General features: G+C 33.4%; 2 protein-coding genes across 2 annotated transcripts; one reads left to right on the top strand and one right to left on the bottom strand.

Annotated features, from left to right (window-relative positions):
* The first annotated feature begins 4,273 nt into the window (after window positions 1–4,273).
* Window positions 4,274–5,151, top strand: LOC146940083 (small ribosomal subunit protein uS13c-like). Its single transcript, XM_085753655.1, has 3 exons — window positions 4,274–4,409; window positions 4,479–4,703; window positions 4,800–5,151. Exons 1-3 carry the CDS (start codon window positions 4,296–4,298, stop codon window positions 4,959–4,961), a joined length of 501 nt encoding a protein of 166 aa, XP_085609781.1. The 5' UTR covers window positions 4,274–4,295; the 3' UTR covers window positions 4,962–5,151.
* An 18,050-nt stretch (window positions 5,152–23,201) lies between these two features.
* LOC146940082 (phosphatidylinositol 4-phosphate 5-kinase 2-like) lies at window positions 23,202–27,490 on the bottom strand. The gene is made up of 8 exons (XM_085753696.1): window positions 26,158–27,490; window positions 25,894–26,058; window positions 25,518–25,683; window positions 25,306–25,416; window positions 25,022–25,215; window positions 24,797–24,927; window positions 24,610–24,703; window positions 23,202–23,965 (listed from the first exon to the last, which is right to left on the bottom strand). Exons 1-8 carry the CDS (start codon window positions 27,189–27,191, stop codon window positions 23,656–23,658), a joined length of 2,205 nt encoding a protein of 734 aa, XP_085609822.1. The 5' UTR covers window positions 27,192–27,490; the 3' UTR covers window positions 23,202–23,655.
* Window positions 27,491–27,987: the final 497 nt, after the last annotated feature.

Below are 27,987 nucleotides of genomic sequence, written 5' to 3'. Positions count from 1 at the left end.
CCTCACTATTTTCTCCTCCACTTCATTCAAGGTGGTCATGGCATAGGCTAGGAAAGGTGGGAAATCACTACAAGCATCTTGGAACTCCACTAATGCATTTGCATATAACTCTTGAGTGGGCGATTCAACCATAGCTTTCCATGCCCTCATGATCTTTTTGACAACATCGCTATTACTCACCTCTTTTCGATCCTTTTTTCCCAAAGGATATTTACAATCTAAGACGCACCTTTGTTTAACATTTGCTTGCACATGAAAGTAACAATTCATTGCATAACTTTCTGGGAAAACAATTCCAACCGCTTTCATCAAAGATCCATCCCTGTCGGTAACAATCACCTTAGGCATATTCATCTTTGACGTGAGAAGTTTACGCAACATTTTTAAAACCCAAACAAAGTTTTCCTCTTTCTCATGCATCAAGAATCCAAACCCAACCGAATATGTCAAATCCGTCGAAGTTACCCCAACTACCTCAAACATTGGCATCTTATACATGTTGGTTTTGTAGGTGGAGTCTCTAACACCCCGATCTCCCAAGTACGTAATATTAGTTATTTTAATCAGAGTAACCACACAACGGAGTGTCACACTGCTAATCAAAATTTCATAAATAGGAAATATCTATTTATTTAAAATCAACGTTTAGAATATCTTAATAAACTGCAGCGGAATAATTCTTTAAAAATATAATTTCAACCAAATCCTACGTCAACGAAATTATTGGCACAAAGGCCTCAACGTAATAGATATTATCCTCAACAATAATAAATCCAACAACGAGGTCTTTTCAAAATATGATACATAAAAGAAATGAAGAAGACATTCGCGACGATCCCCATCCTAATATGTATCAGAGCCCTAGACACTTGAGCCAATCAACCTACAAGCCATCATTACCTGCACATTACCCACGGTCGAGGCAACATATACGCAGAAGGGGTGAGAAACTTATCCAATAATAATAATATATAATTCATCGAATTAATGAAAACAACAACATATCACAACATGCATCATTAATAAAGTATATAAATAAATACATAAGCAACAACATAATTATTTTCAGCAACAAAAGTACAGCAACAACGACAACAACGTTATCCACAACGACACCGACAACTCGAAAATGCGACAACGACAACAACTCGACAATGCCACAACGACAACAACAACTCAACAATGCTACGACAACAACAACTAATGCAACATGCAGGTGGTACCAATCTACGCGCGTTGAATGCTAAGCATTCCAGGGCATAAGCCCCCAACAATTTGGATGGTTAAAGCATCTCAGGGCATAAGCCCCCAACAGGTGAATGATAAACATTCCAGGGCATAAGCCCCCAACGGGTGAATGATGAACATTCCAGGGCATAAACCCCCAACAGATGTGAGTATGCAAATGGACTCAACTTGTGTATATCAACATACAACTTCAACAACGACTACAACAACAACATATGTGCCTAAACAATTATGACACACTCCCCAACTTCGACATCAGATGATACAACAACTTCAACGACAAAAAGGAATCAATCTAGCATATTAGAATGCATTTTATTCAAGAGTTCACATCATTCTGCTTCCATATATAATTTCTACCTCATAAACAATTCTTAATAAATCAAGGGAACATATTAAAATGATCAGAATAGACATCTGGTGCACTAAACAAAATTCAGAAAATGGTAGTACAGAACCAGGGACGCTTTCGCTACAGACGGACGCTTTCGCGTCCTCTACAAAAAGGGGTAGGATGCTTTCGCGAGAGAAGCACGCTTTCGCGTCCAAAATGTCGTAACTCAGGATGTGGACACTTTCTGCACGCTAATGAGACGCTTTCGCGTCCTCCACAAAATTTCTGGGCAGCTACAAGGTGTGGACGCTTTTTGGACGCTAATGCGACGCTTTCGCGTCCTGCTTCAGATTTCAGAAAAATGCTGCGATTTCAACATGGTTTCACTCAAAAGTCCCATCTTTGATCCCCTAATCACCCAAATTGTTTTACAAACATGTTTACAGGTTTAGTATACAACATAGGGAACAAAACAACATATAATCATGTAATTCAACAACAAGTTTCATCATAATTCATCATCTAACATAACTTCTCAAACCCTAATTTCAAGAACAACAAATTCATCAATTTTCAAATTATATATCATGATTATTGAAAGGAATCCCACCCTTACCTTAATTCAGCAAAAATGAACGAATAGCTACAACAATCGATTCCTTCCTAACTCTCTCTTGGTTCTTCTCCTCTTTCTCTCCAAAACCAGTTGTTTCTCAATTGTACGTGAAAATGTTTCTGTTCTCACTTTTCTTTCTTTTACTCCAAAAAATACAACTCTTTTCTTTTCTCACTTAACTCCCTTAATTTCTATTAATTTCTACTTAATTCCCCTTAAACCAAAATAAATACTATTTCTACCTATTTCTATTTCTCCTATTATTTCCACAAATAATAAGACAATATTCATTCAAATAAAATACAACTCCATAAATCATATAATAAAATAGCATCATAACATTTATCACACAAAAATCATATAAAATATATATTTCACATAAAATCATATATATAACAAATAAAGTCATATAAAAATATTCACACATCTATTAAAAATAATAGAATTAAAATGGGGCGTTACAGAGTCCATAACCAAAACCGTTGGAAAATTGTTAAACAACTTAGCGGATGTTGGATGAGACCAAAAGATATCTTTGATTGTAGTACTTTCACTTTGTGTTCTTGAGTAATAAGTATAGTTGTGCTCCTCCAACTTCGAGATTAGATATTGCAACGGCTTCTTGTCACCTTTGTTTGCCTTCCATATTTTTTGACATTCATTGTACACTTGCTTCACATTTGTCATGCAATGTGGTCTTTTGTTCTTCAAGTGTATCAAAATATTTCTTGGAAGCATCTTGCTCTTGGTCAAGTCACGTACAATCTTCTTGTCGTCCTCCTTTAATCTACCGGCAAGAATGTGTCCTTCTAAAGCCGGCTCCATCGCATGGTTGTGAACTCCATTAAGAATGTTCAATCCCCATTCCTTTGTTTGCGTACTTTGATATCCACTAATCATGAACAAGCACCCGCATTTTCTTGAGCCCGTTGTCGCATGCTTCGGTTTTTTTTAGGCACTTTGTGAGCTCCACTCCTTTCACACACTAGGCGCAAAATTGGATGGATCAAGCTTGATCTTTGTGTAACAATTGTAAATCCCGCCTTATTTGCTTGACAACGTACCCACCCAAGCAATTCTTCTCTATCTTGAAACTTAACGTCGTCAGAAAAAAACCTAGCCGTGTCAACTTCGTGGGCTTGAAGTGGGAGGACACCGCGGCTAACATATTTAGAAGCTTCAACATGGACGGAAGCTCCATCAATGTTTGGTTTGGCTTCAACCTTAGGTGGTTTGACATCTCCGGAAATTTGGACAAAATTTCATTTTGTCTCTCCCGGAACATCTTCCGCGTTCTCGGTCATTACTATAATTAAACAACACAAAAATATGAATTAACAACTGACTAATGCATAAACACCAATGCCATAATGAACTAAAACAAAAAAAAAACAAAGAAATTTTTTTTTTGAAAAAATGGCAGTAGCTGCCATTTTTTCGTTGCAAAATTTTTTTCCTATGTATTCCTCGGTAGTTAACTACCGAGGTTTTCCTCGGCAGTAAGCTACCGCGGTTTTCCTCGGCAGTAACCTACCGAGATTCTCCATAACAGGGTTCTACGTAACTGACGTAGTAACCCATTGCATAACCAAAAAATAAACCCAAAAAAAAAAATGCAAAATACCTGTTTTTTTACGTCAAAAGTGTGTTGATACATCCTATGCTTGATGCTTGAATCATTTTGGAGCAAGATTTGATTAAAAAAATTTAGGATTTGGGGTGGGGGGAGATTGGATGAAGTTTATGGAAGTTGATGAGAAAATAGTGTGTAGGGGGAGCAGGTGACTGTTTCATCAGATGAAACATGTTTTCTCGGCAGTTAACAACCGAGGAATTCATCGGCAGTTAACTGCAGCCGGTTTTGAATTCCTCGGCAGTTAACTGCCGAGGGGGCAAAAACGTCTTTTACATGTGTGACACAACCATATGCAATGTGTCAACAGCAATTTTCTAACCGCAGCTAGAAAGACGGAACTTTCCCGTTGGGGGCAAAAACGTATTTTCCATGTGTTTTTAAGGAGAAAACACCAACTCTCGGGAGATAATGATAAGGATATGGCTATGGTGAATACTTCATTTCGCTGTTGAACAGAAAAAATGGTACAAACACTCTCAATGCCTGTGGCACCTTCACTCTCAATCATCTCCAAAGGCCATGGTCACTTCTCCAATCGAGTTTCTTTCCCAGTTCTCAACACTCCAAAGTCAAAGGTAACACAATTAGGGTTTCAAAATTCAAGATAAATTCCAAATTCCATTCTGATTCTGATTGAATTGTAGGTTCAGAGGCTAAACATTGTGTGCGTTCGTGTTGGTGGTGTGGAAATTCCAAACAACAAGAGAATTGAATTTTCGTTGCAGTACATTCATGGAGTTGGAAGGAACAGAGCTAGACAGATTCTAACTGATATCAGTATGGAGAATAAAGTTACAAAGGAATTGAGTGAAGAAGAGCTTATTAGTCTCAGGGATGAAGTTAACAAATACATGACTGAAGGAGATTTGGTAATAAAAAAAATTAAAAATCTCATTTTTTTTGTTTTTTGTTTTCTATTATTTTGTTTTGTAATTGTAATGGTTTGATTTGTTTGTGAATTTCAGAGAAGGTTTAATGCACTTAATATAAAGAGGTTGAAAGAAATTCAGTGTTACAGAGGAATAAGGCATATTCAGGGACTTCCTTGTAGAGGACAGCGTACCAAGAATAACTGCAGGACATTGAAGGGTAAGAAGGTTACTGTTGCTGGAAAGAAGAAAAAGTAAATATTTAGTACCTTTTTAATTTAGTTACTTGATTTGTGTAATTGAGAAAAAAAAATGTTTTGGATAATGCGATTGTTTTTGTTAAATTGGATGTAATTTTGTTGTTATGAAAGTTTAAATGAAGTTTATTAGTGATATATTATGTGAACTACTGCTTGGATATGTTGAAATAAAAGTTGAAGTTATATGATCCTCTTAGCATTTGTCAGCTCAAAAAAATGATGTTTTATTGTTAAAACTCGGCTATGAAACATGGCTATCCCTCCATTATAGCTTCTATATGACAACATTCGGCTATGCTATAGCGGTGTAGCGGCGGTGTTTAACAGCACTGGTCTAGTGCTTTGCACATGTTGTGTCGGTATGTTTATTTGTGGGATGATTTTGGTGTGGTATGTTCCAGTCCTTCAAATGTTCAGTCTTTGATATTAGACGAGTCTGTGTTCAATATATGATTGCATATCGATTAGCGAGTGAAATGTAATTGAATAGAGTGAAGTTACCATACTTGTTTTTAGATTTTTTTTTTTCATCTCATACCTACTGAAAAGACTCTCTGATGGAATTATCAGCATTGAGCTTCTCCATCCATAAAACATGGATTTGGAGCCACAAATGAGAATTATCATGATTGGTTTCTTCCACTGCCATATGTGGATAATAGTAGCGAAAGCAAAAGTAGAAAACCTAGCAGATCCCATGGAGCATTTCTCCAATTCTTCCTTGGTTTATCCTCCTCATGAACCTGAAACATGATTCAGTTAAACACTAATATCAGATATCACGATGTCCTCTAGATTTCCCCATTATTGTTGGATCATTGACTTGATTGTATTATTTTCCAAAGGCTTCTCACAAAAGATTTTTCCTTTTAGAGTTCTCCTTGCCTGCCTTATAGCATCATTGTTGGTAGTCTCCAGAGGAAAAACTCTAATCTATTTCCTTTTCTTATACTATCTCACTGATGGGGTGAGACGGTACTTGGCTGATTTTCTTTTAATTTTATCTAGTATAGTATCCAACTATATATGATAAAATTTCTGTCATTATTGTAAACATAAGTTGTGGCGTGGTGGTATCAATCCTTTTGAAAACAAGGTAAACAGATACCGAGTTCGATTCCTCTAGTAGTTATTTTGGTAGCAAATTTATTTTGGTAGCAAATTTTTGCAATTGTGCGGTGGTATCAATCCTTTTGGAAACAAGGCAAACAGATACCGAGTTCGATTCCTTTAATAGTTATTTTGGTAGCAAATTTTACAATTGAAATGTAAAAGTAAAAGAAAAGAAAAAAAAACTGCTAGTGCAATCAATCTTAGGACTTGATACATGCACAAACAGGCTATACACTGTATCTCTGTATTGAAAATATCCCTTCTGTTCTAATGTATATATTCTAGATCTCACTAGTGGAGTGAAAGTGAGAGCCATTTCAACTCAGTTTTACCGTACGAAAAGTTTCCCCTTGATTAACATAATACAGATGAAATGAAGTGCAAGTCAAACCTGCTTACTAGCTAGAAAATCAAAGCTATAAAACAACAATCCCAAGCAAGAGTGCAAGCGTAAGCTAAGCTCCTGCTGAGAGGAACTGAAAATCCTCACACGAGCAGAGAAACAAAATACTGCCTTTGCTTAAAAATTTACTCCAACCCTACTTTTGGAAAAATATATCAGTCCAAACACAGCATGTTATCTGCACTACTTGCAATGCTGCACATTAAAAATATGAGCATATTTATTTTGGTGTCGTTTTTAAGATGTAGATGGTCGGATTTATTGGTCGTAACTCCCAATAGCACAAAATTGGGGGTTACAACCCGATAGTTATTTTTTGGATTAGAGCATAGCTTCCGTCGGCTTATTTCAGAGGTTGATTGATCCGAGTGGCTTATAAAGCAATCACATAAGTTGCATGCGTCCATTTTAGTGCTTAAACAAAGAACAATTTCTCAATCTGCCCCCTACACTAAAATTTATCAAATGTACACTACCAGAAGGATACTTTCGGTAAACTTCAGGGGCAGATTAAGCATTTATCTAAACGAAAATCGTATCCCTGATTCCCGGAGTATTGAATAGGAAAACGAATTGGATTCAATTTGGGCCTTCCTAGCTGTTAATCAAGTACGTTAAAAATTGTTTTGAAGTTTCTTTTCCCACCCCCAATTTAATCCAACTCTTATAGCAATTCTTTATCTATGCATCAATGCTCTAAAATAACAAATATTCAAACAAACATTTTTCTTTCCTTACCACCTATTCTTTCAACTATAATTCCTTTTTTTGTTCAAACGTAGGGGGAATTGAGCAAATTCACAGGGAAAAAAGGGGGAATACGACATTGCAATTTGCTGTAATTATTTAATGTGTGTTTTGTATCACTGAGTTGGACCAAATCACGATGGCTCACTGTGATTTTTCCAAACACGTAATTCTATTTTCTCTTTCAAGCGATGCCATAATGTAACGATACTTTTTTTGTTTACATCATCATTCTCTTTTTTTGGCAGATTTTTCACACTAACTTCATTTGTTACATTTCTTTTTTCATTCTTTATTCATCTGTAGCTAATAGCTATTGATATCTTTTTTTTTTTGACACAGTAGCTATTGATATCTATCTTTATTTTTCATTAAATATCTTTACTAGAATTATATTGATGATGCATGTTTTATGTTTATAATAAGAAGTTTTGTGTTTTTACTCTTGCATTTTGTTTGCGTATGTATTTGCATTACTTGGTCTTGGTTCTTCTATTGGGCAACTTGACGTTTAATTATAAAGACCCGGTCTACAAAGGCACAAGTTGTTGCATGAACTTATTTATGAGTTGTCCTTGCTGTCTCAAAAATACTTAGTTGGTCCCTTAACTTTAAAATCGATTAATTTGGCCTCTTAACTTATGTAATAGCTCAATTGGTTTGAGTTAAGGATTGAAGAAGTTGAAAGTCACGGATTTAAATCTGGACGAATGAGAAAAATACTAATCTTACAACTAAATATTAATCTAACACTTATGTAAGTTAGTGCAACTTGATACCTGACAGATAGATATTACAAATTGAACTTTTAAAATGAATTAGGACACAAGAGATATTTAATCCAAAAACAATATGTCGATTGTTAATACAAACTTTCAAGCCTCAAGGGGTCACAACTCACTTTCTTGCCATTGTCCTCAACCATTTCAAGGACCATAAATAAGTTGCCATTGAGGATTAAATCAAAATAATAGAAGCAATCATGTGATGTGGTATTTATCAAAATTGATTTGGTCCCTTTCATGTCCTACAAAAGCTTAAAATCAAGCATGATCACTAACTTCACTATTCATGAAATATGCTAGTCCCAACAGTGTGTGGGCATAAACCAAACATCCCAATATAGTGTGTGGCCAATGTGTCAATTATTATTTTGGTTGACATAAAATCACAACTATTTATTTGCTAAAGTGGGGTTTATTTGTACTCAGGTTGATAGACCTTGTGTACACTCTTTGTCTACTTTAAATGTGTATGTTTCTACATTTATTGTATGGTCTATAATTTGATTAAGGGGCCTCTTTTTGGTTCGATAATGACACCCACAAAAGGGGTCTTATCTAGTCTAATACAAAACAAATCTGCAGACATCCCTCCATCATTTAAACAACCCTCAAAACAATCTTAATGTGTCAGATGCACATATGTTTAAATTTAACCAGTTCAAATCTAAAAAATATTAATTCTACAACGAATTTAGATATTTTTCACGCAATTTCTTTCTAGCATGTTTTGAAGGTTGATATTAGGGGTGTTCAAAACCGAACCAACCCAATAGAAAAACCGCAAACCAAACCAATCCAAACCGAAACCGCAAAAAACCGCATTTGGTTCGGATGAATTCGGATGACTTTTGCACTGAACCGAGCGGTTCCGTTCGGTTTGCGGTTTGCATCTCAGCAACCAAACCAAACCAAACCTAACCGCAAGAATAATGAATATTACTTAAATATGTACTAGCCCAATTACATAGTTCAAGAATAATCTCTTTTGATTCGATTTTTCCATCGTTGCACCATCAGGTTCGATTATAATTCCTTTCCATCTCTTTCAATTCATTTCCAGTGATGAATTTGTTTTCTTTACTTCCCAATAATTTGTTTCATGCTTATGTTTCTTCTTAATTTTACCTATTTTGATATAAATTTTACCTAATATTTTATCATATAAACATCAAAATAAAATGTCCTATGTTTATTTTGTAACAAGTTGACAATATTAGAGTTAATGTAATGTTTTTTTTATCTCGCGATAAACCGCACAAACCGAACCAATCCAAACCACATTGGTTTGGTTTGGATGACTTTTTAAAAATCAACCGAACCAAACCAAACCGCATGTTTTTTTATCTCGCAGTTTGGATGACTTTTTTGCTCAAAACCGAACTAAACCGCACCGCGAACACCCCTAGTTGATATGAGTTATTCCTGATTTAAAATTGTGTTATCCTTTAAGGGTAATTATTTTATAACATTCCATTACTCAGATTTTTATGTAACATATTTTGGGTTCATATTGCTTTTTTAAATATTATTGATGTGTTTTGATGTTGTGTTTAGATTTGTATAATATGTACTTAATAGGTGATATACAACATTGATGTAGATCTAATGTGATAATGTGAGTTATTGTTAAATGTTTTTGTTGTACATTAATTGAACACAATAAACTATAAATTGCACGAATTCACAAAATATAGGGTTAAAATCTTTTTGGTCCCTATAAAATTTGAAACTTCTAAGTTTAGTCCTTACTTAGTTTTAATAGCTTTTTTAGTCCCTATAAAAATAATTTATATGTAGTTTTAGTCCATACTAAAACAAAGTTTCTCTAATTATCCTTAAACTCTTAAATTTTTGAACGATTTTTTTGAGACAAGTTTAGAACATTATAAAAGGTTCGTTTACTAAAATTTAGAATTTTTTAACATGAAATGAATTAAATATGAATATTTTTAAAAGACAAAAGTTCAAGATAAAAGTAACAAAAATCTGGACGTAGAAATAAAATTTTGAGATAATTTTTTGCGGAACTTTTAGTAATGTTCTTGACACTTATACAAAAAATTGTTCAAAATCTTAAAAGTTTGAACATAATTAAATAAATTTAGATTTAATAAAAACTAAAACTGAGTGCAGAATTTTTTTATAGGAACTAAAAGAAACCCTCAACAATTTTTAATACCACAAAATATAGCAAGATATCAATAACCTAATAATTCACTTACTATAGTGAAACTAGATCTACAAACTAGACATAATATATAGGGCTGGGCATCGGTTCGGTTCGGGTTCGGGTCCGAACCCCCAAACCGACCAAACCGACGGGTTGTATGTCTTGACCCTAATTAATGTATTTTTTATTTCGGTTTTATCGGGTTCGGGTCATTCGGGTCCGGGTTATTTCGGGTTGTTACTTCGGTTTATTTCGGTTTGGGAACAGAGATTATTATTTTATTTTATTTTGACAAAGTTTGAGAACTGAGCTATCAAAAACCTTAAATCTGCACATCAGAGATGTATTCATTAACAAAACCAGGTATGATGATTCCTTCAAACAACGTGGACTTAATCTTAAAAGAAGAAGAAGTAGCAGCATAATAATTCATGGAGAAGAAAGCATCCCAAAGAGTAAAGAATCAAATTATACATCAAGTAACAGTAGGAAAAGATCATATCCAAAAAGTAATGGAGCTTCTGATGAGCAATAAGAAGGAAAGGTGAGTGAGAGACTCCAAGGAGTGGTTTCACAAGGAACGGCGCTGCTGCTATATGAGTTGAGAACAAAGTGAAAAATTAGGTTTAGGGAAATGTGAATGAGTTATATATGAGTTATGAGATGGGTTTGGGCTGCTGGGTCAAAAATAACCTTTTTTGTTTGTTTTGGGCCTAGTAGTAAACAAGCTGGTCTGAAAAACTAATAAGAAGAATAATAATAAAATAATAATAATGGGTTGGTCGGGTTTGTTCGGGTTACAACGGTTTCAACTTAACCACCCGAACCGACCCTAATGTACCCATAACAACCCGTATTTTTCACCCGTTCAACCCGAAATCCGTTTTAACCCGAACCGAATGTGTAAAATCACATCGGGTTGGTCGGGTTAATTCGGTTTGACCCGTATTTGCCCAGCCATTATATACTAGCCTATATACTACTAGCAATAAACTGTAACTTTTCTGCCTACAATTTGGACTGATATAAACTTTGGCTTACTGGTACACCAGTTAATTAAAATTGGACTAACTTATATTTAAGCCAAAATTCAAGAAATAAGCATTATTATAAGAAAAAGTTGAAAGATACTATTATATGTGGGGGTTCTTCCTTAGATTAGATATATGAGATTCCACTTGATTGTTACCACCCACGTGGTAAGGCACTGATTAAGAACAAAATGATAGAAAATATTTGAAAAAGAGTTTCACTTCACCAAGCCACAAATGGCAAGCAGGGCCAGACATTTATGGAACATTATCTATACATACATGTTCTGCCTTAGCTTTCACGCTATTTAAACTAACCAGAAAATATGCACCTTAATTAAAATTTGTCTACTACTATTTGCCTATAGTGGACACCACTACTCATACAATATTGGTTCCATTTTTGGCCCTTAAATTTTAGTTAGTGTATTATTGGTTCTTTCAATTAATCGAATGTCAACACCCTATAACAAAATTATATGAAAATTCTATACGAATCGTCACATTTACATCAGCCATAGAATGATATATATTATCACAATGCACATTGAAGATTTGATTCTATATTCATTGATGTTACAAATTTCAATTTGTGGTCTTAGGTGGCATTCTAAAAGCTTGGACGGCAGCTCCTTGAAGAAAAAGAAAGGAACAAACAAACAAATAATATAGCTAGGGAAGTTGATAATGATAATGATATTTTTCAGAAATAAAAAAAGTGCATGTGTCTTAGAGTTTTTGGCAGCTATTTTTGCTTAATATTCCTGTCATGAAGGGATAAAGTACGATTAATATCATATTTTCTAGATAATGTTTCTTTTCTGAAACCTTAGACAACATAATGAAGACTTTTATTATTTAAATTGCTTGCACATAAATTGGAGGGGTTCAAATTCTTCCACATTTCATATTTATCCAATATAAATATCAACATGGAAGAAATTAAGATAAATAAACTAATGAATCGGGGAAGAGTGTCACCTTTGTTTGGAACCATTAACTACTTAATATCCAGATAGTTGGAATAATAGTACTCAGCTTAGTAGGGAAGCCTAAAACAACTTTTTCATATCTATCATAAACTTTTCTCAATTAGGCTTTTAAACAATTTTAACCATATATTCAATAAATATTTCAAGCGACTGTGTTTAATTAGTACAGCATCAGCATTTTTTTTCTTGGGGTAGTACAGCATCAGCATCGCTAATAGCTTTTGTTGCACGTAAATAGATTATCAATTTTTTTACCAAGCGTATATCACCACTTATACGAATAGGCTTTTGAACAATTTCAACCTTATCTTTAGTACATTTTGCACGTACTACCTCATATCTTTAAGTTGTATTTATATATTTTTGGAGATTTTTTTAATCCTAATTATAAGAAAAATGTCATAATTTTTAAGGTGTATTTGTTGTTTAAAAGACTTTTCTATCCTCTATTTAATATTTGTCTTTTTATTATTCTTGAGTGCAGTATGTAAAAGTACTTTAAAATTTACCACGAGGGTTCATATTTAAGGGTCATGCTAAGGAATATGTTAATTAAGAATTCCACAAATAACTAATATTTATTTTTAAAAAATTAATTTTTAACTTTTAGATAAATAAATTGACACAATTTTTAATATATAATTTCTATTTTTGGTATATTAACATATGTTTAAGGGCACATGTTAGCATTTTCCTACATAAAATTATTCAAAACGTTACATACTAATAATGACATTAGATTTGATGTTTTTTTTTTGCATTTTTTTCTTATATTAAGGATTAGAAGGAGTATTCAAGTTGGTAGTGTAATTATTTATGTATGACTATTAGTATTTAAAAAAAATGACTATTAGAAATTAATTTTTATGTATAAATGCACTCAATGTCAGTTCCACCAAAGTTGATACCAGAGAGAGTCGAATTTGAGACCTTAAGTACTGAGTATCGGCATAACATCTTGATTTTCCATGCTACAACGAAATTCGATTATGAAGGTCTATGTTTCCCGGGGCCTTAATAATCCACATATATATCATGGTGTATAATAAGTTTTGATTAAAAAAGGTGTAATTTCCTTAGTCATGTGTCAAAATAAACTAACATTATTACATATTTCAAAAAAATTACAAATAATAAAATTATCACTACTAGAAAAAGTAAAATTAGAGAGGGAAATTAGTGACGGAAAAAATAAAATCTCTCACAAATTCTTTGGTCGCAAAATTTAGTGACGGAATTTGAGAGGGATTTCGCGTTTTCCCTCACTAAATTTCCCTCACTAATTTTTGTTTTTTTAGTAGTGTATACTTCATGATAAAAAAAGTGTAATTTCCTTAATTAGTCATGTGTATCACATTGAATTGATGATGATGTGGTAATACGTATAATATAAAAATTAGTTTTTTCTTGGCATCATTGCAAGAAGCCACTATTTTTTGTTCAAATAATAAAATTAAACCATAGTAATATGTTGAAAATGAAAAGAAAAAAAAAATCAGCCGACAAATTAATAGGAGCTACATATTATATTGCGGGTGGGACCTAAATACAAGCACCCTGGTAACATTATTACGATTGAGTGGAGGTTTTATAGTTTCTTGGAACATTATTATTCCAATCAAATACAATGGAAAAAAAAAAAAAAGAAGACGAAGGCTTTGTTTTTAGGGAAATGATACATACATCGACAAACTCTATTAAGAAAATTTCAAGACAGTGTATTTGTTTTTTTTTTTAAGGAAGACAGTGTATTTACTAACACCTTTCTTTAATTACACATCATTACCTCGCTTGATTTCCAGCAAATAACAAATTTGATTGGCTGAGACATTTTCTTGATCAATTTTTGATAAAATCTCTCTAGATAAATAGCAATGCTCTTGTTTTTACTAGAATGAAATCGTATTGTTCTACTCGCACAATTATCGGGTATTAAATTAATATATGCTTAAGTGTAGTTTCGTAGAGTGCTGTTTGTGTATTGTATATATGTTGTTGATTATGTACATGTGAATGAGACTGATTGAGTTCAGATGATGTTAATTTTTTCAAATGCAAAATAGTGATATTATTAGCTATTGTAAAAATATATACATATAGAAGCACAAGATGTGTTTGGAGGAGTTGAGCTTCTTCTAGGGTTATGGTCTTCTCTCGACAGTTACTATATGATAGAGTTTCCACTAGTTAAAATCTCTTCAGATGCAAGGTTATTATTTGGGCGTTTAAAGGCAAATGAAATGTTTACCTTTTTCTTCAGAGATTAAAAACAAAAAACAATTATTGGACTATCTACTCTATTAGATACTCTTATATCATATGCTGCATCAAATACCAGATTGACACGTCTAATATTAATGATACATATATAATATATTTTATGCAAATACATGCAAAATCATGAATTGGAAATAGATTCATGCATGGATATGGTGAAGATGACAGTGTACAGGGATAATAAGATAATCTTACATTTGTCAGTGGCAAAAATATATACCCATTCTATGGAATGTGTTGATCAGAGAAATAAGTGTATACACGTACATCTGAAGTATGGGAATGCATGAGTTCAATCTTCAATAAGATAACTAGTGTGATGTGCAAGTATTGGGATTAGGTTATCTTCAGTCTTCATTTAGAAGTATTTTCGTTTTTTCTATTTAAAAAAATAAATTGAGATGAATCTTTAATTGAATAATATTATTTACTATTTGAAAACAATCCTAAAATAATTATTAATGGTGATATTCACTTAATTGTATCACCCACTATTTATTTTTGTATTTCATTAGATAGATGACATCTCAATTTATGTTGATGTAAATGGAGATGATCTTTAATTGAATAATATTGTTCTAAAACTACAATAAAAAAGGAACAGCAAAAGCATATATTTTAAAAATATATGGGGCAAATTCTATTGTACACTAAAAAATTCAAGTGTATCGATACATCAAATCTTTAAACTAATAGTTAAATAAGTTTTTATTAAGAAATTTTTTATTTTCTATCATTTATAATCATCTTTATTTATTAATTTTGTTAGGTCTGCAGCAATTTAACCTAATATTTTCCCGCTCATTTGCTGTATTAGGTTAGCAGTAATTTAACCAAACAAATTCCATCTAAAAAAAATGCATCGCACCAATTTCATTCCTACCCTCTTGCCTTTTTTTTGTACACTTATTTAATACTAAAAAAATGCATCGCACCAATTTCATTCCTATCATGTTGGCTACATCCTTATTCGTATGTCAATCCCTATACAATAAACATGTGCGAAGCACGGGTCAAATATCTAGTAATAAATAAATCTTATTTACCAAAAATGTTGACAAAATAAAATTTAATTTTTCTGATTTTTTTTACTCATAGTAGAAAATATTGATCACATTTTACGATAAAATCTAAAAAAAATAGTATGATTTTTATAAACAATAAAATAATTTTTTTTAATGAAATGATATTTTTTAAAAATATAAATGTCGACAAATAACTTTTTATTTAATAAAAAATAGTTGTTTATTTATAGATTTTAAAAAATATTAATAATTTGCGAGTGTACCGTAGGAGACTCCATTGAATAATCCATCAATTTAGTTCATAAAATATGAACTTCTCTCCAATTTCCTATTGGTGGGGATCCTAGGAAATTGAGTTTTTGGAAGCCCGTGATCGATCGTATAGTTGCTCGCTTATCATCATGGAATAATAAGTTCTTGTCTATTGGTGGTCGTCTGATGCTGCTGAAATTTGTCTTGTCTTCGCTTCCGGATTACTTTCTTTCTTTTTTCAAGTCCCCTGCAGGTATAATTTCTTCTATCGAATCTATTTTTAAAAGATTTTGGGGGGGGGGGGGTGAGGATAATAGGAAAATAACTTGGATAAAATGGGATTCTATTTGTGTTCCAAAGGATGATGGAGGGTTGGGGGTTAGGCGGTTGAGAGAGTTTAACTTGTCATTGTTGGGGAAATGGTGTTGGCGGATGTTGGTGACTAAGGAGGGGCTGTGGTACCGTGTTTTAAAAGCATGTTATGATGAGGAGGGTGGCCGTTTGAAGGAGGGGGTAGATTAGGTTCGTCATGGTGGAGGATGTTATGTAATGTTCGTGGGGGAGTTGGAGAGGGAGTGGGAAATTGGTTTGAAGGTAACATTAGACGGGTTTTGTAAGAGATGGTCTTAGCACCTTATTTTGGTTCGATCATTGGGTCGGGTAGTCGTCTTTGCGATTCAAATTTCCTCGACTTTTTGATTTGATTGTAAATAATGTACAGTGGCTGAGATGGAGAGAGAGGGGTGGGGCGAAGGAGGAAGAGGGTGGGTGTGGAGACGTCGTTTGTTTGCATGGGAGGAGGAGAATGCGAGGGAGTGTTCATTATTATTACATAACTTTGTTGTACATGTTAATGTTACAGATACATGGAGATGGACACTTGATACCATTCACGGATATTCGGTGCGGGAGGCTTACCGCTTTATCACGACTTATAAGGATCAAGCTGATAGGAGCATCGCTGACAATGTTTGGCATAAGCACATATCGTCAAAAGTGTCTCTGTTTGTGTGGCGCCTTCTTCGTAATCGCCTTCTGACGCGAGCCAATCTGTTGCGGAGGAATATATTACACGCTACAGGTTCTTTGTGTGTGGCCGGTTGTGAGGTTTTGGAAACAGCCCGCCACCTATTTTTATTGTGTGGTACATCATCTATATTGTGGTCTTCTGTGTTCACTTGGTTAGGCTTGCATTCGGTACTTCCTTTCGAATTACGTGACCATCACACTCAGTTTTGTTATATGGCGGGACTACCGCGTAGCACTCATTCATATTTGCAAAGTATATGGTATGCTTGTGTTTGGGTGATATGGACAGATCGAAACGACCTTATATTAAAAAATGAAGCATCACACCCTTATGTTCTCTTGGAGAAAATCAAGTTCAATTCTTTTTTGTGGATGAAAGCAAAGCTCTCTTCTAATTATGCTTATTATGATTGGTCGACACACCCGCTACTTTGTATGGGTGTTCGCCATTTATTTATTTTGAGTGTTTCTTGGGGAGCCTTTCGTTTTGTGGCTCATTGTTGATGTAAATATTGGACGGTGATTCACTTTTGCACGTCTTGTGCAGGTGTTTAACCGGTGTTATTAATATATCTCATTTTAGCTTGTGCAAAAAAAATTAATATATTAAATAGTTCTTAAACTAAATGAAATCGAGTAAATAGTCAATTACCCCCCTGAAATTGTAAGTTTCGTCAATTATTCCCCTTAAATTAACAAAACTTCAATTACCCCCCTGAAATTGCACAACGTTAATCAATTTACCCCCTCCGTCAAATTTTTCTGTTAGTCAACATGACGTTTTGCAAATATCCCCCTGAAGTTTTGCACTTATGTGCAAAATGCCCTGAACTTGAAATTTTTTATATTTTTTTCCTTATCCTTAAAAGTGACTGCATTATCACTGAATTGTGGAGCATATTAGCTAAGTTTTGACGGTATACGACCATATGTTCCTTTAAACGATCAAACATTAACCATGTTACTTCTCTCACCACCAACACACTTCTCTCACTTTCAAGAAAAAATACATAAACATGTTACTTCTCTCACTTTATAAAGGATCTTGAAGGAATCATGGTCTTCTTCCCACCGTTAGGATTCAAAGGAATGGTAATAATATTATATTATGTATATTTCATTATGTTTTTTTAAGAGAATAAAAAAACATGATAGCCACCATCCTTTTGATCTCTAATGGGGTGCAGGACAACTTGAAAAAGAAAAAACAACATTTGATGTTGGAACAAAGAAATACTTTTATGTTTGTTTTGTAAATATTCATAAGTTTTGAACATTATTGTAGGGTTTACCAAATACTGCCAATTTATTCTACCATACTGCCAATATATGGTTGTATATCCATATGTTTTAAAAAACCCAAATTTCTAAGATATGTTTCAAATTAAGGTTGTTTTGGTTAGTGTGCTGAATAAAGTGGATTCCTTATACCCATATGTTTTATTCCTTGTTTATTTCATGGTTGAGCATAGGGGGTATGTCTAAAATTGTCATTTCTCTGCGTTTCTGAAGTTGAAAATAGGAGGGAGGACTAAAACTGCAAAAAACATGATAGTTGAGGGCGTTTCTGAAGTTGAAAATATGAGGGAGGACTAAAACTGCAAAAAACATGATAGTTGAGGGACGATTTTGTTCGATTTGAAAGAGGCAGGACCATTTTCGCGAGCTGGTCAAAATGCAAGGACAAAAAGTGTAATTAAGCCTTTTATTTTTTGACATAACCAGTTTCTATATTTTCTTATATGACAAATTTTATTAATTACGTTGAACAAATATAAAATTACAATTTAGCTAATTAATAAAATAATAATTAAATAAAATAAATTTAAAAAAATGTATTAAGTAATTATTAATTTTTTAATTAAATTAATATCGATAAAAAAATGTATTTCAAAACAATAACCGATTATGTATATGTTTATTTAGTTAAAGGGTATTTTTGTCCTTTCAAAAATAAGTACATCTCTCTCTCTCTATCTCTCTCTTTATTTTATTTCGCTTATCTTTCTCTTCTGCCAAACATTCTGTCAAATATGTTGTATTTTCCGATGGCGTCTAAGGTGTACTAGCAACTAAGTGGTTCATGGGTGAACCACAACTAATAGCCACTGGATTAAGAGATTCCTTGTGATCTTGTGATGCACATGTAACACTATTTTTTCCTTCTTTCTCCCTCTCACGTGCTTGCCCACAACACTGAGTTAGTGCCCCGTTTCTCCTCCATTGTGTTTAAGGTTAAAATCTGTAAAATTTCTTGCTACACAAAGCCAAAAACCACATAAAAAGATAGATAACTACAAATTAGGGAAATCGAAATCATCATACGATTGAAATTCGAAGCAACAGCGAATGAACCCACACACTGAACTCAACCAAAAATTTCAGAAAATATAATCTAACAGAAAAACATAATAACCAAAAAGAAAAACTAGAGCAAATCCCAATCATGTTTTATTTGATTTAATTATTGTACAATTGTGGAGATTGATAGTGATAGACAAAATGGGGCTTTATTCCTTTGAAGAGTAAACCATTATTCAGTTTATTAAAATGACGTCAAATTTTTTAAAACCAAATTATTGTATTTTTTTTCTTTCTAATTTTGAGTATCTACATAGAGGATGAGAGATAAAGTGAATGAATGTTTGCCTCTACTGCGATTTGAAATGGTTGGGCTGATGGAAGGAGATGCCCGAGATGCCCGAGAAGAATTCAATCTATAGTATGGTTGCAACATGATATGATAAAGTGAACCGTTTCATCTAATGATTTTTAATGATGGTCCACCTATATTTTGGATGAGGGACTTAATTTCACTTTTTTCTCTCTTGCCTTGCTCTCTCCCACATACTTTTCAACTTCTCTTCCTTTATTTTGTAATCAAGCAATGAAAATAAACCCAAGATAGGCTTAAATCAAATACAAAAAATTCAAGTCATAGTAGAGTAGAAACATGAAAGAGAGAAATAGGTGAAAGAGAAGTTGAAGAGAGAGTGATAACTTTTCTTGTTTGGTTGGGAAAGAAGTCGAGAAGAAAGACTAAAAAACAGTGGATAGAAGTTGTTTAATATATAAAAAAAAAACGGTTTAACTTTGTGAAGGAAAATCAAATGATTATTATGATTTTTATTCTTATTTAAGTTTTATTAAGTATAAAAATCACTAAGAAGCGCCGATGTAATAGTCTAAAATATTTTTTTTGTCTTTTTTTTTTACAAAAACAAAACGATATTCATTCATTCAAATTGATAGGGTACATCACATCAGATACAAACATCGCTAAAAACGTAAATGATGAATCTACAAACAAACTCACAACATCCAAGTTAAATATAGCATACAACGGCAAAATGCCTACAAATAATATGATAAAATCTAAGTTACCGAAATTCTCATGCTTCTGGATCTGTAATGTTGACACTCAAATCATTGATTTAACTTGTAATTGACTGATGTCGATCTTTCAATATGAACTAAACGAACACCGCGACAAGACACGAAATCAAACGCCGCACAAGACGACTAACAACACAACGATGCAATTAGACGACGAAATCACAAAAAAACAGTAGGAAAAACTCGATATATGTGAAAACCACTTATTTAAAATGAAAGAAAAGAGGAAGAAATATGTAGAGAGTGGTTTTAGGTTCGACGAATGAAGGAGAAAGAAAGTTTAAAGAGAAGTTAGAGTTTCTCTCACTAAAAAACTAGGATAGCTGATTAACTTATATCAAGAATTCTTGGAGTGCATCTTGGGATGTCAATTTAGTGTATGCTTGTTTCAATTTTGGATAGGGGGAAATCGATTCTAGATATAAATGAAAATGAGTTGAGTTCAATGTCGTTTAATTCTTTTTCAGTTTAGTTCCATTCAATAAAAAATATTTCAACTCAATATTAGACTTGTTTCCATATTAACTTTTTTTTAGCTCAAATTCGACTTGTTTTGAATTCACAAACAACTTTGTTCAACCCGTTAAGATCAGTTCGTTTACTTGAGTAAATGTTAAAGGCAAGGATGACATAAATTTTTAAGAACCAACCTACATAAATATTTAAATTATATAAAAATCAAACAAGTCCAATTATATATAACTCAAGTCCAACCTGTTTAATTAACAAACTTAAATTTCAGATCAATTCAATTTATTTGGTTCATGGGTTAAGTTTACTGAATTAATTCTTTGTTGAGTTTCAAACTATTTTGAAGTTGGCTCGATTCTTTGTGAGCGAGCTTTAATTTTAGAGATGCAAAATTATTTGATATGTTTGAATGTCTTGAAACAGAATTAATTTCCTCTTAGAATTAACTCTATTTTTTTACGGAAGAATTAATTCTAATTTAAAATGGGGTTTATAGTTTTTTGGGTGATTTTTACACTAAAACTTAGTAATCAACCTAACTTTTATATGAATGTATTTAAACATAAATTAATTTTTATTGTTATGCTAAATTAATAGCATAATAACATCAAGGATGATACAAGACATCCCAACTAACTTGTCATCTTTTGTAGTCTCATATCATACCCCAAGTACTCATAAATAAATAAAAGGTGGGAAAATATGTATAAAGACGGAGACTACACTCATATCCTTAATGAAAGAGTAAAAAGTTGATAAAATAAATCAATTGATATTTAACTCGTTCAAATACATTAAACATTCAATAATATAGACTAAATACATTGCATATTAAATAAATCTTAAAAGTTATTTTTTATTTATAAATATAATCAGATAGAGTATATCCAATAATAATATTACCTAGTGTCTTAAAACACTTTTTAAGAGCATCCACAATAGGAGAGTCTTAAACATTTAAGACCTGGTACCTAATAGGTACCCCATTGTGGGAAAAAAATTGAGCGTCTTAAAAGATGCAAGGTCTAAATTAAGACCTCATTCTTAAATGGACTCACATCACCTTTTTATTAAAATAGTAATTAAAAAGTGTATTAAAATAGATAGTGTATTAAATAAATAATATTGGTGGGACCCAATTAAACATTTTGTTAGAAGGTCTCAATTGGAGTGGTTGAGTACCTATTATGTACTATTATTAAAAAATTATTAAAAAGTGATGCGTCAATGTGGGACCCATTTAAAACTTCAAAGATAAGAGTCTCCATTGTGGATGCTCTAAGGCGTTTTATAATAAATTTTTATAAAAATTCACATATTCAATGAATTGAAATTTCTACTATTTTACTTTTGAAAAAAATAATTGTTAAATTTAAAATCCTTAAAATGTCTCTCGTGAGCAAGACTCTTACGCAATTTGTATCGTGAGATATAACAAAAAAAAAAAAATTTGAAAATTGACTTTGAAATCTAAAATGCTGATCTAGATATTGCTTCTTTTTTTTATGTTTAAACTAGAAACAAAAGAGAAAATGAATGAATAAGCATAATCTTTTTGGCTCTGCCACTGACTTTGACCACAAACTGACATTGAGACGCGTCTTGCCCGATTCCCTAAGTTCGTGACCTGACAAGACATGTATGTCTGTTTCTCAAATCCCCTTAAAATCATTAACAAGATTAACGGCGTGATCATATTTTAAATTCATCTTAACAGGTGGATGGTTACCCGAGAATGATTTTTAATCAGAGAAGATCAACATTTAAAAGAGTTTATTACTCTGCTTAAATTTAGTTGAAGTGTGGTACAAGTACAACAATATAAACAGTGAAAAGCAGGTGAAAGTAAACAAACTGATAAGAAAATCAAAGAAACACAACAGCGAATCTTTCTCGTGCTTTCTCTGCTTTTCATAACACATCACAGACCAATACCCTCGCATCGCTTTCACTGAAAAAGCTAAGCTAAACTACTTTTTTACTCCCTCCGTTCCTTTTTAAGTGTCACTTTTGAAGAATTTTTTTTATTCCTATTTAAGTGTCACTTTACATAGTTCAATGCAACAATAAATGTTATTTTACTAATATTACCCTTATTTATTATTGTGGAGAGAGAAATATATGTAATGAGACATTAAATAAATAAGGTTATTATAGTAAAAATAGAAATTATTGTATCAAAAGTAACAACATTTATTGATCGTCTTGATTTATGTAAAATGTCAAAATGTGACAATTAAAAAGGAACGGAGGTAGTATAATATAATGAAAAGTAGGAGACCCTGGTTGTTTGGGAATTTGGACACATGAAGATCCCAAAGTGCATTATCAACCCTCCATTCCAAAACTTGCATCTCAATTAAGCATTTTAATCTAAGCAACAAAATGATCCCAAAGAGAATCCAACCCTCTACTCCAAAACCATGTCTCTAAACTTGTATCTCAATTAACCATTCAATTTAAACAACAAATGAGACTTAAGTATATGAAGAAGTTAAAAGATTAAAAAATCGGAGTTTGAACTTTGGTGAAGGACAATACTACTAATTACCAAAAAAGAACTGTACACTTTCTTTATTACCAAGTAAAGTATCCGCGCATTTGGATTCCGGTTTCTGAAAACATTTTCATTTCTCCCCTACCTAACATTTTTTACATTCATAATATCATATTCTACTTTGTGGTGACCAAAGAATCTACACATCCCAACCAATGGAAAGACAGAAAAAAAAAAGGCAGAGATCATTTCCACCATCTTTCATGTACAAAGATCACCCTTGCCTTCAGTGAACCATCATTATGGCAAAATCTTCAAAATTTGGCCATAGAAAAAGATTATCAATGCCATAGCCTGTTAATCAAACAGTCTATTGCATGCACACCAATTCCAACACCCGAATCAATTTCGAGCTTTCTTTCCTGGATATTATTCAGATCAATTGATGCAACTTCAACCATCATGATTCATGACAACATTTACACCTTTGTTTCATACTCGATGCTACCGGTCCTCACTGAATATTCTCCCCAAGAAATCACGAAACCTCTTCGAGTAAAGCTTTGGATCAACGGCTGAGATTGATGAAGGATCAACCTGCAGTGACTTGTATGCATGCTCCAGCTTCTTGCTGATGTCGTAATCTTGCAAAATGTCTATAATCCCAAAATATAGAACAACATCATAGGTCTCCCCAATGCGACAAGGAGTAAAATGGCTCATCCCAAGACTGGTGTATTGGTCAAAATCACTCCTCCGAGCCATGCGCTCTGCTCTTGCTGGCATATTTGCTCCTAACCTAATCAATGATTTCCTGAAACAAGAAAAATCCTACTTAACACATCAAAATTTACAAATATGATTAATCTCCTTACTCCCAAACAGAGTTGCAGCTATGCATTCACATTAGAAACCAACAACCATAACTACTTTATAAATGCTGAAGTATAGGACAAATTCAGATTGCCAATAAAATATAGAGATGGTATAAAAAAAAACTTCCAGAAACAAGCAATCAATTAATTAGGACCACGACCTGGGTATGCCCCCACAAACAACCGTTTCCCGCTCTACATTATTCCCACCTACTTGCTAAAGATAATTCAAACTAATTGCAATTATTTCCATTAATGTCGTCAACATAAAAATATGAATGATTAGGCATTTAAAATAACAGAGAACTAAAACTTATAATCATAACATAAAATAACAAGCCTACAACATCTCACTCCTTTATGGAACACAGTGATAGAAGCCTACAGCATCTCACTCCTTTAAGGAACACAATGATACAAGCCTCTCTTCTCAGGTTCTTCGACCTAATTATTCTATAAAATGTTGATTTAGGGAAACACAATGTAACTACCCACTTAAACTATGGATGTGGTGTCAATTGTCTAAACAACCTAATTATTTTATCAACTTAAATTCAAAAAACCAGAACATATTTCAACTTACCGGCCAGATTTGACTCTATCCCTGTCTTGTAGCTCTGCTTCAAGGAAGCGATAACCACGCATAAACTTTTCACTCTGATAAGAGTCATGCTTTCCTAAAAGGATAAACAATATAATAAGTCTTAGTTCAATTACTATTACATAACATTCATCTACAATATGCACAGAAAGGAGATATTAATGAGTACCAGTGCGCAAAAAAAATGGTGATAATCCCATTTTGTCACAAGTATTATCATCACGAAAATGAACGCCGACCAAAAGACTGTAATCCATAATTCCTTCAGCTTCCAAAAACGCACAATCCCTCTCAATTTGTCTGGACAATTATATCAAGGAAATTTTAATTTAACAGATATACATGATGTTTCATCTCTAAGTAGCAGCACAGAAAATGCTAACTAGCAACTTACGTGATGAGATCTTTGAACCAATTTCTTTGCAGGCGAAACACAAAATTGAGATCGAGGTCTTTGAGGGTGGTAGTTTCATCAATTTCATCTTCAGTCTTATCTGTCGTACGGCCATGTGACGATCCCTTCAAGTCAAATCGTCTATGGATTGGATATTCCGAGCAAAAAAGATTGCCCATCACGATGAACCGGGTCTGTGTTTAAATAACAACAAATTTTCAGTTCCTGCAAATCGTAGACTAAACCCTTAAAATAGCAATAATTTATCTTCAACAAAGGCATACCTTCTGGCCTCCAATTGGTTTGACACAATGTACCCCATAGAATTTTGTCACAAGTGAATCCTCATATTGAGAAACATGTTCGTAATAACTTCGAAGCATCCGAATAAGTACCTATAAGTTAGTCACAAAACTCAGCTGTCAATACAGATGTACATCATACTAGTTTGAACGAACACGGTAAAATGTTTTCAATTTAACAACCAAAAACAAACCTTGACTTCGGATTTTTTCACTGTCTTGATCATAAATCTGTCATCTTGGGTCAAGTAGAAGAAGCTTCCACTTTTGCCAGGAGATGAAAGCTCCCTGAGGGCAGCATTTCCACAAATAGCTAACATGTAATCAGCAGGATCCACCTGAAATCGCTTCCTCAATTGTCTGAAATTCAAAACCATAACATTATTCTCCTTGTGTTAATTAGGCTGACCAGAAATGTAAAGAACGAAACTGCAACAAGCTTAACTAGTAAAGATTTTGCTTAACTAGTAAAGATTTTGCAACAACCTTCGACGAAATCAAATGTTGCCTATGTGAGTGCTAAAGAAATGATTAACATTAACTACCAGGTGAAAAACAAAAAGGCTATACCTAAAAACCATAGGGCAGTAATCCTTCCAACGGAACTCCATCGATTGATGTGGTGGCGTAATCTTAGATCCTTCAGAAGGAAACCTAGTCCAAAACTTCTCCTTCAAATCAAAATCACTCGGTATTAGCTCTCTCGATATAGAAGCTTCCTTTCCAACAGAGTGCCTACAAATACACAAACCAAAAATTCCTTAAATCCAGAACTAATGCAAATTACAAAATCCCAAACAAACAATGAACACTACAACAAAATTTAAACTTTACCTTATACCCAATTGAAGATTAAGCATAAGATCATAATTCTTATGCCCCTTACATATAGTTTCACCCGGTCTCTTAACCTCAGAAACAAAACAACCAGAATTCCGTCGAAACTGCTTAATCTCTTTGGGATCTGAAACACTTTCACTTCCAATCCTATTCAACACCGATACATTATCAACAATATCACAAGTTATATCACCTTTTTCACCATCAGATTCCCAAATACAAATCTTCCCAAAATCCTTTCCACCTTCAACAAAACACCTCTTCCTCATTGTCACAGCAAAATCATCACCAGGATAAAAACTCCCATTCAATAAAGAAGATTGAAAATCATTATTATTATTATTCCAATTCCCAACATAGCAACTTCCATCAGGCCAAGTAAACACACCTTGCCCTTTCGGAACACCATTTTCCCATTCACCTTCATAACGATTCCCATTCAACCAAACAAGCGTTCCTCTTCCGTTAATAACACCGTTCTTCCATTCACCAATATACTCATTCCCGTTTTTCCAAACATACCTCCCTTTTCCTTCTTGAACATTCTTCTTCCACCAACCTTCATAATAATCTCCGTTACCGTAACGTTTCTTTCCGTAACCGTTTTTTCTATCGGAACTCCATGAACCACTGTAAATATCTCCGTCGGATCCAGTAAAAGTTCCAGAACCTTCCATTTTACCTAACTTAAACTCGCCTTCGTAAATAGAACCTGAAGGCCACGAGAATTTTCCATTTCCGGAAGCTTTTCCTCGTTTCCATTCACCTTCGTAGATACAACCATCGTTCCATTTGTATTTTCCTGATCCGTTTGGTGTGTTGTTGCCGGAGAAGGTTCCCATGTAAGAATCACCGTTGGGTAAATGCTTTTTGGCGGTTCTTTTGGTTTTTTCGAATTCGATTGTTATGCTTGTTGGTGAGATTTTCCGGCTGCTGAAGTGTGACCGGGTACGGCCGGTGGTAGTAACCGGCGGCTGTGAGTCTGAGGAGGAGGTGTTGTTGTGGTTAGAGAGAAGTGATTGACGCATTTTTTGAAGGTTTGTAATAATCAATGCATTTTTTTTTCCGGCAAAGAGGAGAGGAAAGTGTTGTGTTGGTAATAACAGAATGAAAGGAAATGAATCACTGTGGAGTCACAAGTACATTAGTTGAAAATTGTTGATGTTCTGCTTTGTTTCTACTTCGGAGAAAAATAAAAGTTGGTGGAGTAATCTAGTTATTGATGGCTGGCTAGCTCAGAAAAGAAGTCAGAAGGATATAAGAGAGAGAGAGAGAGGTGCATAGTGATTGGTGCTATTTACTGGCATCAGTACTGCTGTTTGTGCTTGTGCTATTGTATTTTTTTTGCAATTTTAACGAAAAAACGAATATTAGAATAATTTGTTTTAAATTTATTTTATTTATTTTAAAATGGAGGGAGAAAGAATAGGATAGTTGATTAATCAGACGGTTTTGTCAAGGAAATGTCGTCCACTGTGTTTGTTAGAAGAGAAAAAGGAGAGAGAGAAGTTGAAGAGAGGGATAGAACTAGAAGAGAAGATCGTTATTTTTCTTGTTTGGTTGAAGTGAGAAACAGAGGTGAGAGAGGTAAAACATATAGCCTTTGCTTGGTATGAGAGAAATAGAGGAGAGAAAGATAGAGAAGAGAGAAAGAGAAGAGAAGTTGGAGATTTCTCTTGTTTATAGAGGAGAGAAAGATAGAGAAGAGAGAAAGAGGAGAGAAAGATAGAGAAGAGAAAGAAAAATAATAACATTTCTTTCTCTTTTATTTCTCTCTTCTTTCTCTTATACCAAACAATATATCAAATCTTCTCTATTTCTCAT

This window comes from Medicago sativa, chromosome 3 (genome assembly GCF_051527215.1).
Source record: "Medicago sativa cultivar Bolivia chromosome 3, Bolivia_mono, whole genome shotgun sequence".
Classification (NCBI taxonomy): domain Eukaryota; kingdom Viridiplantae; phylum Streptophyta; class Magnoliopsida; order Fabales; family Fabaceae; genus Medicago; species Medicago sativa.
The sequence above is the reverse complement of the archived record's forward strand: the minus strand, read 5'-3'. Positions and strand labels throughout refer to the sequence as shown.

Excerpts from the sequence above, each read along its gene's own strand:
- LOC146940083 (XM_085753655.1), top strand. The coding sequence starts at position 4,296 with ATGGTACAAACACTCTCAATGCCTGTGGCACCTTCACTCTCAATCATC. Across the intron at positions 4,410-4,478 it reads TCAACACTCCAAAGTCAAAG|GTTCAGAGGCTAAACATTGT; the intron begins GTAACACAATTA and ends ATTGAATTGTAG. Across the intron at positions 4,704-4,799 it reads ACATGACTGAAGGAGATTTG|AGAAGGTTTAATGCACTTAA; the intron begins GTAATAAAAAAA and ends TGTGAATTTCAG.
- LOC146940082 (XM_085753696.1), bottom strand. The coding sequence starts at position 27,191 with ATGCGTCAATCACTTCTCTCTAACCACAACAACACCTCCTCCTCAGAC. Across the intron at positions 24,928-25,021 it reads TGGTTCAAAGATCTCATCAC|ACAAATTGAGAGGGATTGTG; the intron begins GTAAGTTGCTAG and ends ATAATTGTCCAG. Across the intron at positions 23,966-24,609 it reads GATAGAGTCAAATCTGGCCG|GAAATCATTGATTAGGTTAG; the intron begins GTAAGTTGAAAT and ends TTCTTGTTTCAG.